At 39.4% G+C, this 12,464-nt stretch overlaps 1 protein-coding gene across 1 annotated transcript in view; it reads left to right on the forward strand.

Moving 5' to 3' along the window:
- LAMA2 (laminin, alpha 2) overlaps positions 1-12,464 on the forward strand; it is a gene marked incomplete at its 5' end in the record, with an annotated part of 294,647 nt that overhangs the window by 269,744 nt on the left and 12,439 nt on the right. Inside the window, 4 exon segments of the mRNA XM_009319128.1 lie at positions 3,606-3,782; positions 4,609-4,825; positions 9,858-9,970; positions 11,518-11,707. Coding sequence (XP_009317403.1) covers positions 3,606-3,782; positions 4,609-4,825; positions 9,858-9,970; positions 11,518-11,707 — 697 coding nt within the window.

Genomic DNA, 12,464 nt, shown 5'->3' on the forward strand with positions numbered 1-12,464 from the left:
GCAACCCATGTAAATGCTTCTGCTGAGGCAAAGAATTCAGTGTAATTCCATCCTTATCCAAAAATTTTTAGAAGTTAGTTTCTGACCGTGTTTATTATTCTGCGGAGCTGGGTTTACATGCTTTCCTAGGCTATCAGCCTGTTTCTCCAGAGACCTGCATTTGTCTGAATTGGCATCTTAACCTTCTGGTTCTTGGCAAATGTATTTTATTAATCAAATTTGTGGATGAGAAATACTGCTGCAGTGCAGTAAATCACCTTTTCAAGACATGTAGAAAAAGACCATTTTCAAAGTATATAAACAGCAACAGCACAGCAGCCTGTAGCATTTTTGAGATGCCATGTGCTGGTGTATATACATGGGGTTAAGGTGGTGCCCAGTGAGATATGGTAAAACAATGAAGACACACAGTCCCAGGTAAATGGCAGTCACTCTTATTGCTGGAAAGCCATTGCAGTCCTTCTCAGACCATGTTGTTTTAAACAGAATTTCACTTAAATTCCTTTGCCCTTTCTCAGACATTGTAAAAAAATGCTAATTACACTTCACCATTCAGAAAGTGATTAGAAACAGCACTACTGTAGTGTGTAGGACTCAGGCAGACAGTATTATTTATGGCCTGGAATAGCCTTTGTTCCAAGTAGGGTTTGTTGTGGACATTTGGTTATACAAATGTGTACATACTGTACAGACATTCAGTGGATTAGTGCACTATGCACAATGTTGTTCTGTTTTGTTTTAAAAAAAAAATCAGAAAGAAGATGTGACATCCAGCATGTTACGAAATGTACTTATCCAAGCACACTGAACACCAGGCTTCACCCTCTTACCCCCACAACACTGCAGCCTTCTTGAGCAACAATTCCTGTCTGTCTGGTCCCGGGGTGCCCTTCTGTCCTCTCTGTAATTTGCTTTGCTTTGCTTTGTCCTTTGTCAGTATAATTTTCTGACTGAATTTCTATTGTACCATTAAAAAAAACCTTGTAAATAATGCCTTCAGACAGTATCTCTCCCCAGCTTCAATGACTAGTTCGAGGTAAAACTGTAAATTCTTTGGGAGAAAAAGTTACTTTGGAAATGGATGACTGCATTTTGCGAAACATTTTGTGTCACTGTGACAGAACACAAATATGCAGATGATAATAAGAAGCTCTAAACAACAAAGAAATTTCTTTTATGCAGTGTTATAGCAAGTACAGTAGCTTGACCTGTGAGAGTACATCAAGACACAATTGCTGTACAATGCCATCCAGTGATGATGCTTGTTCAGATGAAACCTCTGTGCTTTCAAAGTAGTTCTGTTACAAAACAAATTGTCTGAACTCTGCAGTTTCTGTAACCTGAAATGGATGTAAAAAGATATAAATTAAGATTAACCCCTCCTTTGCTCGTCACAAACTCAAGCTTTATTTGATTAAATATGAGGAACACCCTTTGAAAACACTTCAGAGAGATAATTGTCCATATAATTGCGAAGTATGTGCTTTCTCTTCCAAGGTAATTATAGGATACTGTTGAAGGCTAATGCACATCATTGTATGGTTCTGCTTGGAGCCAAAATGTTTACTATGGTAATGGCTAAAGATGAGATGAAATATTGCATGCTGATGAAAATATTGACAATCAGTAGCCATGGCTAACATGCAGCAGCACAAAGGATAACTTGAGTCTTTTCAGTCTGATTTGCCTACGCTGCCTCTGAAGGCAGTGAAGAGAAGTGTCCTCTCTGGGACACTTCACAGAACCTAAATTAATCTGTTGCTCGGAACTGCCCCCCAAGAAATCTCTCTCCTGTTTCCACTGCTGAAGGGTCTGGGGGAAATCCCAGAGATTGTCCCAAAAGATAAGTCTTTTAATACCCGCTTCCTCCAATCCTTTGAAAAATGAATCACTTTCTTACTCTACAGCTTTCTAGATCAAAAGAATCCATCCAAAACTATGAGGAAATTGGACATTTTGCATGTAGTACAACTTCTTATTCAGGTGCTTAAGTCACTATCCAGTTCTGTCTAGGACTTGTGTAAATAACAAAGCCAAGCGTTTTATATGTGAAAACTGGCCTCTTGTCAATAAACATTTTCAATATTCAGTTGCTAACATTTGTAATGATTGTTAAAGAAGAGTATTGGAGTTCAATATAATTTTGCAGTTGAAAAAAGTGAGGTTATTTGCCAGAAACTGATTGTTTCTGATATGTTGTCAGGATGCTCAGTAATTCTGAAAAATCAAGCTACTTACTTACAGATACCCAACTTGGGTTTAGATAACTAATTGTAGTCAAAGATGCTTGAATAGTTAGGTCCTGATCTTTAGCATGACTGTAAGATATTTGAAATAAAAACTGCACTTCATAAATCATACCAGAGTTTACCAGAGACACATACAGCTTTTTTTGTGGTCCTGATTCTCTCCTGGCTAAATTCTATTAAATATAGTCTAACAACATAAAGAAATTATGCCAACTAGCATTCTACATTCACCTTCAAAAACGCTGACGTTCTTATCCATCCTTGCAACTCAGCTCACTTTGAGCTGGATTTGTTCAGAAGTTGGAGATTTTCTATGTTTCATCAATGGTAAATTGTCCCAAAGACAGCAGTTAAACTTTTGACTCTTGTTGCTATACCCTGTTATGTATGTTACCCATCAAAATAATCCACTGTCTCTCAATTCAACAGCCCTTACATTAATGCTGCTTTCTCAGTAAATGCAACGTGTGGCTTGGCAAACCAGTTTTTCACTTTCTGTCCCCTTTACAATGTTTCCTTGTAAACGTGGTACAAACCCGCAACATTTGCATCTCAGTAGCTTTGACAGGCGAGAGCATTCAGCTTTTCTCTCACATCTGGATTCTTGCTTTTACCAGAATAATGCCCTTCACCACATTTACCCCTTTCCTCTTCGCTCGTTTTCCCATGCTTTGACTTGGCTTGGTCAGCCAGCGGTGCTGTGCTTCAGAGGCTTCTACCTTCCTCTGTTCAACCTTAACTGTATCTTCCACGGGACTGCTTTGTCTTTAACTTGTAGCATGTGCATTACCCATGAGAATGAATTATAGCACTTGTATCAGTACATGGTGAACAATCAGCACTTTTCCTACTCTGCTGTCTCCCACAGAAAAAAGCTACCAGATCTTTTAAAAAGTCTACAGTCTGTATCTGTGGTTGATTCTGCAATCAGAGCAGTCTGTAGCACTGTTTGTCCCCCTGCAAGAAGATAATAACTTGTACAAACCAGGAAATAAGGAGCCCAAACAAAATGTGACCCCATGCTGTTCCCATCCTGCTGAGCACTGGATGATTATACCTACCATCACAGTGCAGCAGGCTGGGCCCTTACCATGTCAGCGTTGCCATACTACAAACCGCCTCTCCGCAGCACGGCTTTGCTAAGCTCTGTCAAGAGAACTACCAAGGAAGCACAGCAGTAGCTCAAAACCTTCTAGTGGTTAATATGCATTTAATGTGAGCTGCTAATTACGTAATTTGGGTTGCTCAGTGTTATAGCTGGTGTAGGAGTAAATGGGGCCTGCAAAGTGGTGATTTCAATACAAGTAATAACCAGAGTAAAATATGGATTTCTTTGCTTTCAAATCTTTTTCGCAGGATGTTCACTGTTCAAGTAGATGAAGACAAAGGCCAGACTCGGAGATTGCCAACAGACCAGCCCATCTCTGTTAAGAAACTCTTTGTGGGGGGTACTTCTTCTCAGTTTCAGACTGCACCTCTCAGAAACATACCACCATTTGAGGGCTGTATATGGAATCTTGTCATTAATGCCACGTAAGTCTCACCGATGCCAACAAATGTCCAGTTAATGAGGTCTGGTTAACTACCTTGGCTGCCAAAAGAAAATTCTTTATTGCAAGGAATCATACTAACAGCAAATCCTAGAATATGTTCTGTTTTCTTAATATGCCCTTCCTTTTTTTGTCTACAATATACGCTCCATAGGCTATGCAATTAATGAACTGTTTTACAGACAAGCCAACACCTGTCTTTTTACCCATAAAATCAGAGAAATTCAACCGTAATGCTGCAGTAAGACTTGCCTCAGTGATAGGTGTTTATGGTGTACTACAACACTTTATTTTAAGTAAGGCTGATCTCCAAGAGTATACAAATTCTGAGAACCACCGTGGGAATTAATTTGCTTTGTGGAAAGCGCATGCTGCAGTAATCTGGAAGGAACATTTAAGTAAAAAGAAAGGGAATGGTGAACAAAGTAAAATCTCTATAGAAAGTTCCCGTCTAAATCTTTCTTTCACATAACTGAAGTACCTAAATTAGGATCTCATCACCCCACACTCCATCAGTGTACATCAGAGAGAAGGACTTCTCCGCAGTGTGATTCAGCCTACCTAGGCTGGTAAAGCTTGCCAAAGAGGATGCCTGTCTCTCTGCGCTGACTGCAGGAAGGAAAGCCAATGGTGCCTATCACCTCTAATTTATGTGTCCCACTTCTGTACCTAAAACAGACGGGATGAATCCTGGCTCTTGTGTCCTGTGAAGTGGAATGACACCACAGCATATAGCTATTCTTTAGAAATGGGTGGTAAAAAGGCAGAAAAAACTAATAACAGACATCAATTTCTTTGTGTGTTCTCAGCCCCATGGACTTTGCTCAACCCGTGTCCTTTGAAAATGCAGATATTGGCCGATGTCCCTCTCTAGAACCAGAGGTTAGGCCACCTGAGGATGAAGATAAACCAATCCACACAACAGTCGTGATCCAGCCTGAACCAGACACTAATGGGGAGAAAGAAAGACCAAGGACTCCTCCTGCTTCCCCTCCTCCTCCAACACCATCTCTATCTTCAGCACTTGTAAGTGTAAATCACTTCACTCAGGTAAAGTTTGAAAAATTTCTTTATCCAGGCAAAATTGAAAAGCTAGACATCAAGAATAATGAAGTAATTTGCCACATAGTGGCATAGTAACAATTCAGCATGATATTGTAAAGGGAACACCTTGTTGCAGGTCAGTAAAACCTGTGGATCATGGAAAACTGGTTGATGTCATTTGCTTGGATTATCACAACAGTAATTAGAAGAATGGTATAGCAGTAGAATTCCCTTTGGCTTGCATGCTTAGCCCTAAACCCTTGCACTTCAGGATGTAAGCCAAGCGATATCTGATCAGGGTTGGAAGGGAAATTTTCCTGTGGGAAATGCACCTCATTATGATATTCCTTGTGCCGTTCCCTGAAGCACATGATAACAGCCATGTCACTGACAGGATGAAGAAACAGGTAAACCAGAGAGGTCTGTTTGATATGGCAATTCCTCCACTGCTGTTTTATAACTTTAGTCAGGAGACTTAGGAACTTAAGAACTGAAACCCCAGTCACTACCAAATTGAGCTCAACTGTTGTTGCCAGAAATCTTAAATAGCTAGATAGTGGCAAGCAGTCTTATACAATGAAATTTAAGAAGAAACTTCTTGTGTCACAAGTGTAGCAGTTTTACAAGTTGATGCAACATTTTACTGTCCAGAAAAGATATGTTTAGATATCTGAATATTAAACTGAATAATATATCCACTGGAAGATACTCGGGGGGGGGAACCCTTTGCATTTTGTTACACCTGCATACAGCCCACAGGTTTATGCAGGATATAGTTCAGTATGGGTGAGGTTTCCAATCAGTGTGAAAAGACTGCACATTTCCCAGTTAGGAGCCTATTTATACTACCATAATTTACACTACCGTAATAAGACAGTTTTGAGAAGTTAACAACTGGAATATCTAACTTCCCTTTTTATATATATCAAATACAAAAGAGTCAGTAATTTTGACAGTTTATTCCAGATTGGTTTCATAAGATCTTTTAACCGCCTTCATTCCCATTTCACACCTCCTCACTGACACAGCATTACAGAACACTGAGTTTGTTTGTATTGGATTTTTCTGTGTGACCCAGATATCAAGATTATCAATTAATTGCATGAAGACCAAAAAAAAAAAAAAAAAAAAAAGAGTTGTGATTTTCAGTGACTCATTTGGCTGTAAGTCTGTCAGAGACAAAGGCACCTGAATTCATTGCCACAGTCACTCACTGTTACCTGACTCATTTTCAGAATTCATATCTGGTTTTCCCTGGACATACGTAGGATTTCTAACAATGTTTTCCTACAAAAAAGGGTACAAAAATTGGGCCAAAACCCCTAACTCATTAAGGTTAATTTCATATTTGAGATTCATGGCCACCTTCGTTGGCCAGGTACATATGGCACAGCTTTATCTAGAAGGACTTGCCAGGCACTACCGAAGTCTCCACAGCAGATGCTGTGTACCTGCAAATGGGAGCCTGGGGTTCAAGATGGGCAAGCTCCATCTTAGTTATTACCCTGCCCCGAGCCCCAGAATTATATGTATCGGCCTTTTAATGCTCTAGGGTAGCATTTTTGATTCATTCCCACAAGGTGGAGTAGTTGTAACACGAGGGCTCCCATGCATCTTTCTGTTTGGAGTTGAAAGTAAGCAAATTGCAGTATAGTAAGGCTACCATAGAAAGATAAGGAAGCAGGCAACAGCAAGGTAAAAAGAGTTATCCAGTTAAATGCTCACTGTTGTGAAAGAGTGCAGTCATATTATCCCTTGATCAAGCATTATAAACAAAACAAAAAAACACAGAAGCACGTAAGAGAGCAAGTGCACACTTTCTAAGACTCTAAGCACTAACTTTTAAATAGCAAAATTGAGAGGACTAGATCTACTCATTAATACCAGAAACTAGTCCCATTGTAACGAGGTGAGTTTTGTATATCACATATCTAGAGTTGTGATACAGGAGTTCAAAATAAAAATCTAAATAAAATACCATTACTCCGGTTTCTCTCTTGGAAAAAATGAAACCATTTTAGTATTCTGAAGACTTGAATGTATTTTAAATAAGGCAAGCTTTTGGATAGCTTTTATGTACATCTAAGTAAGTTCTCCAAAGTATCTTCCTGGAGAATGTTGCAAGAAAATAAGCAACTACCATCTAATAATGAGATAGCACTCATATGACAGTAGATTACATAGAAGCTCAGTGTAGAAGGACTACATATGGAAAAGATACAGCAGAAAAATTATTTCCACATAATAGGCTTAAATAAGGTGTCCATTCTACTTAAGTCCTTTTAGGACCTTTTTTATCTCTATTATCCATCTGGATCTAAAAGGGGAGGGGAGTTTAATCCCAAATGAAAAAAAAAACCTACCCTCTACTGAAGGCAAGACAAGATCTAGAAGTAGGACAGTTGGGAAATACACTGGTCACCAGCCTGCTGCTGCTGCTTGCTACGGATGCCAAAATGTTTCTCAACATTGGGTAACTGCTGCTTCTGCCTCATGTTATTCACTGCTTCTCAGGATTCACTTGCCACTGAAATGAAGAGCGCCTGCATTACCTCTGCATTTGACTCCATGACGGTATCTTCCACTATTTCTCCGTGCATTACTTCATTGTTTTATTAACACTATCCACTGAACCGTGGGGACTGCTTCAGTGGTGCTCCCTTTTTCCCCTAATTACTTTCTTTGTAATTGCTAATACAGCATTGTTTGTAGAGAATGTGTGACAGTCCACCAGTGGGCTTTTCTGTTTTTCATTTCCACTGTGATACACACCTAGCTTCTTGACGTACCGGTCAAGTCCCTGACAACTGACAAGACTGAAGTAAAGTGCAGCTGAAGAGTTCAGTCTTGAGGCTCTGAGGTAATATGGGAGATCATTAAGCAGCCAGATTTAAACCCAGGCCTTAAGGCCATTACTGAAAAAACAAAGCTGGGATATTTTAATATAGACTGATGATCCATGCTTAGTTCACAGTCTCGTGAAGGCTGTAAAGCTGGCTGTCCTTAGATAAAGCGAAAGCAGACACAGACTTGTGAATAAAACCTGGAAGTTTTTTAAGCATGCCCTACTGATTTTTTTTTTCCTTTTACTGACATTTCCACATCAACCTAATGAATGATGTTCACTATTATCGATCAGTATTTATCAGTAAATAATCAGTGTATGCTTGCTATGATTCCAACCATCACGGTGTGTTTGGCACTCTCCCCCACTCCTTGCCCTTCCTTACAGTCCTCCTGCTGGGATGAAGAAAAACTGCACTGTTTGCTGATGCTGGGGAGCAGCAGGTGTCAGGGCCAGACCCTTTACTAACATATACCCGCCTAAGATTGAATTTACTGTCAGAATATGTCCTTTTACCAGGTAATATGTAAAAGTGTGCCACAGAAGGGTGTGTGTTAGTGCATTTTCCAATTCTTTCCTGTTGTTCCAGTACCAGTAGTTAGTCCTCGTCATCAAATTTTAGCAAGCCCAAATGCTATTGAAAGTATTATATACACAGTATTATTATTAACATAGTTGTTAAACTTCTCGATAAACCTGTAAAGCTTAAAATCATTAGAAACCTTACCCAGCATTATGGGAATATGATTTCTTTTTTCCTATTTGATGATCACTGGAAGACTGCTATCACACATTCATAACTTCGTTTGGTACTGCTGAATTTTCCCTGGTTTTTCCGTCATTGCACACTGATGTGTACTTGTCGTAATGCATGGTGTTCTACTCTGTCATATTCAAACCAGAGCATTCATTGTGGAAAAGTAATTTTTAGAAGTGCTCTATACTGTTGTGAAGATTTTTGTGACATGTGAAAGCAAAAAATGTAACGCTACTGAAAAACCGAGTGAGAGGGGGAAAGAAATTTCCTCTTTGCGGCTGAAATCTCAGTGCCTGATGAGTCACTCATGACATTTTCAAAATGTTTCACAGAAAGAGCTCTTTGTCAGCAAAGCACCGCACCTTGTGCTTTGCAGGTCCCTGCTGAGTCAGGGCTCAAATAAGAGACTGTCGCCAATCCAAAATGATATCAGCCACAGTGCTTAAAAACAGAGCTCACAGCTATCAAAGTCTGTTTTTTTTCCCAGCGGTATTGTCCTGATATTGTGTTGTGTTAGATCCTTTGAGTAGTTTCTTCACAATACTCTCAGTGGGAGGCAAAAGCTAGACATGAGTAGGAGCTGGTAATTACCACGGTCTTGCATTGCCCCAGGCACCCCTATAAAAGAGCTTTAGGGCCAGAGATTAAAAGACCTGGTGAAATTTAAAAGAGGAAATTATACTGGGCAGAAGATATTTTACCTTCCATTGTTGCACCACTTTAAGATTAATAGAAGTGGAACAGACAGGGAGAGGTTTCTTTCTTTACCCCCTGGGTAATGTGTCTACTCGGGGGGTTTAACAGTTGTTACTTCTATCCATCAGTTATTCGGCTTCCCTTATTGTTTGTGGGGGCCTTTCAACAGCACCAGGGGAAACAACGGCACATGAAACAAAGAATACAATTGTAAAATAATATAAAGAAATAAAATGGGAGGACCTGTTGACAGGTGCAGGATCTGAAACTGCTTTTAACTCATTATTTTTAAGGTGACTAGATTTCAAGTCGACAGCAAAGCATCCCTTTAAAACTCAAGTCTTGCTTCATTTCTGCAAGAGGGCATCCTACTGTGTAAAACTCAGTTATGTGAGCTAAGAGTACACTGAGCTGCCTGGAAATCACTTAAGACTTGTAAATGTCTACTGGTGGCGTCAAAGCAGCAATATTCATATATTACTTTTATTTGCTTTTACAGCCAACTTAATGAGCTCTGCTTGTACACCAAGTTCCTGTCATACTGGTTTATAACTCTAACTGGTGTGATGAGACATCAACACACTGGAAAATTGCAGGGCCAGTGCCTAGATTAGGTAGAATATTCTCAGTCCTGAGCAGTTGGAAGACTTCCAGCATGTGCACAGCTAAGATAGATACAAAATACGAAGTTTGTATGGTCGCTGTATATTTTGCAGGATTCCTGTGCTGCTGACACAGAACCAGCCATTTTGGAAGGTGGCAAGCAATTTGGTCTTTCAAGGAACAGCCACATTGCAGTGGCATTTGATGACACCAAAGTGAAAAACAGGTATGTTGTTTATTTCAGCAATGAGTTTTGATGGAATAATGTCAAAATAAAATGTCCCTCCTAATATTCTCAAAAGCATCTCCCAAAATTATGGGCGTAATCTGAGAAGGATCACATCCCATGGCTAATTCATTTTATTAAGCAAACATAAAAAACATTAAAGTATGAAATCTAGGCAATGAAGTGCCCACCTAAGTAGCTCTTACAAAAACAGTTTACCTCTTTGTTTGTAAAGGTTTGGGCACACGCAGATCCTAGACTGATTTGCAGCAAAACAAACAGAAGAATGGAACTAGGTTGTGCAACTGAGTTCATAGGTTGCTTTTTCGAAAGAAAGTTTCTTGGTTCGGTAACTTGATAATTTCTTCTAATAAGCAAACCCTTTTTCCCCTTTTCTCTGATAGTTAAGATAAAGCTTGCACGGTAAACAGGCAAAATGACATTGCCCTCTGAAAGTATAACAATATATACATATACATGTAACAATATATACATACACATGTTGATATGCAAAGGAATTCCAAGAGCTGCTTATAAAAATACAGCTGTTTTCAATGGATTTGTGAAGCTATAACTTGTTAATTGTTCTCTTTTGCTGTGACGGCACATCATCATTAACAAATGTGCCATGTCACACCACTAAGCATTTTTGCTGCCTTGTAGTTTACAAGTCCATCAGCCTCACACTTATTTTTACCTATAAAGATGCTGTACTGCACACTCTCACGTATGATAATTTTAGAAAACTAGGAAAATAATTAAAAGAAATATGTAATCCTCGCCTGTCTTCTTTTCAAATAAAAATCCTGGCCTGATCATTTTCATGCAATGATTTGTCACATTTATATTATCAACTACTTCCAGGTACTGACTTTGCAGCTCAGCTTGGGCTAGGTTAGTGATCTGCTGCCAGTACAACCTTAGCATCTAGATAATCTAAATCATTTCTTCCCAGGTTCTTTGCTGTAGGGGAGGTTTTCGGCATTACCGTTCTGTCCAAGGGGTCAGCAGACCTCCTCAGACACACCCCCATCTTCTGTTGGGAGAAATCAGAATAAGTGTTTTATATCCTGATTGTAAACTCTTCTCCCTGCATCGTTAAAAGTTTTGCAATCTGTCTTCAGGCAATACAACTCATTAGAAACTCAACATCTGCCAGCTGTCACTACAGCTCGCTCCTCTTTGTGAGCATTATGTGTGTGGATGACGGATAACGCCGCTGGAATTTTACAAGCGCTGAGATTTTCTAGCAACTACAGCTGCAGCTGAGAATTGTATCTTGAAATTCTATGCCAAGGTTGCACTTTTGTATTTCCACAGTAAAGGGACTAACAAACACTCACATGTTGGGGATCAGATAAGTGTGAAATGCAATTCACCTATAACCAAGTTACTTTTTCTTAAACCCTGACGGACAAGTAAAATGGGTCACTAACTGTAAAGTTTTGTTAGAGGAACACAAAAAGGTAAAGCAGATAAATTTGTCTACTGTCTGACTCCAAATATCTTTTCCTTTGTTTCTGTTTTCCTTTCTGTTTGATTTTCAGACTTTCAATTGAATTTGAAGTCCGAACAACAGCTGATTCTGGCTTGCTGTTTTATATGGCCCGCATCAACCATGCCGATTTTGCCACAGTTCAGATAAAGAATGGACTGCCTTACTTCAGCTATGATCTGGGGAGTGGAGACACCAACACAATGATTTCCAACAAAATAAACGATGGCCAGTGGCACAAGGTATTATAGTCTCTAATGCTAAATTATGCTTTGTAATGCTGAGAGCTTTGTTTTGCCTTAAGATATTTGCAAAATGTAGTCTATACAAGCTAAACTTTACAACTAGGATTTTCTGTAGTCTGCAAAATTTGTGCTTTTAGATTCACTGTTAAGTACACGGTACACATTCCAGTAACAAAAAAGTTACTGCTGATCTTTGAAATTTCTCCTTCAGGAAACACATATTTCTGGACATATTTAGAATATGTCCCATGTATGGTAAGGAACTGCAGAAAATGTTCCTTCCTGCCTAATAGGGCTCAGGTGAGTGTCAGTTCATGATGATGGAATACATCATTAAAACCATTAAAAATGTCATTGTTCAGCCATAATGCTAAGAACAAAGAAAAAAAAAAGCAACATTTAAGTAAATCTTCCCTGCATTATTAATTCAATTTATTAGGGAATAAATATTATATTTATGGATATATTTGGCAGTCCCTTCTGTGACTTTATGAGAGGAAGCATTTATCATAGAATCATAGAATAGTTTGGATTGGAAGGGACCTCTAAAGGTCATCTAGTCCAACCCCCCTGCCGTGGGCAGGGACATCTTGGTGAAGGGTCTGGAGAACAAATCTTATGAGGAGCGGCTGAGGGAACTGGGATTGTTTAGCCTGGAGAAAAGGAGGCTGAGGGGAGACCTCATCGCTCTCTACAACTACCTGAAAGGAGGCTGTAGCGAGGTGGGTGTCGGTCTCTTCTCCCAAGTAACTGG

Source organism: Pygoscelis adeliae, unplaced genomic scaffold (genome assembly GCF_000699105.1).
Source record: "Pygoscelis adeliae isolate BGI_AS28 unplaced genomic scaffold, ASM69910v1 Scaffold172, whole genome shotgun sequence".
Classification (NCBI taxonomy): Eukaryota; Metazoa; Chordata; class Aves; order Sphenisciformes; family Spheniscidae; genus Pygoscelis; species Pygoscelis adeliae.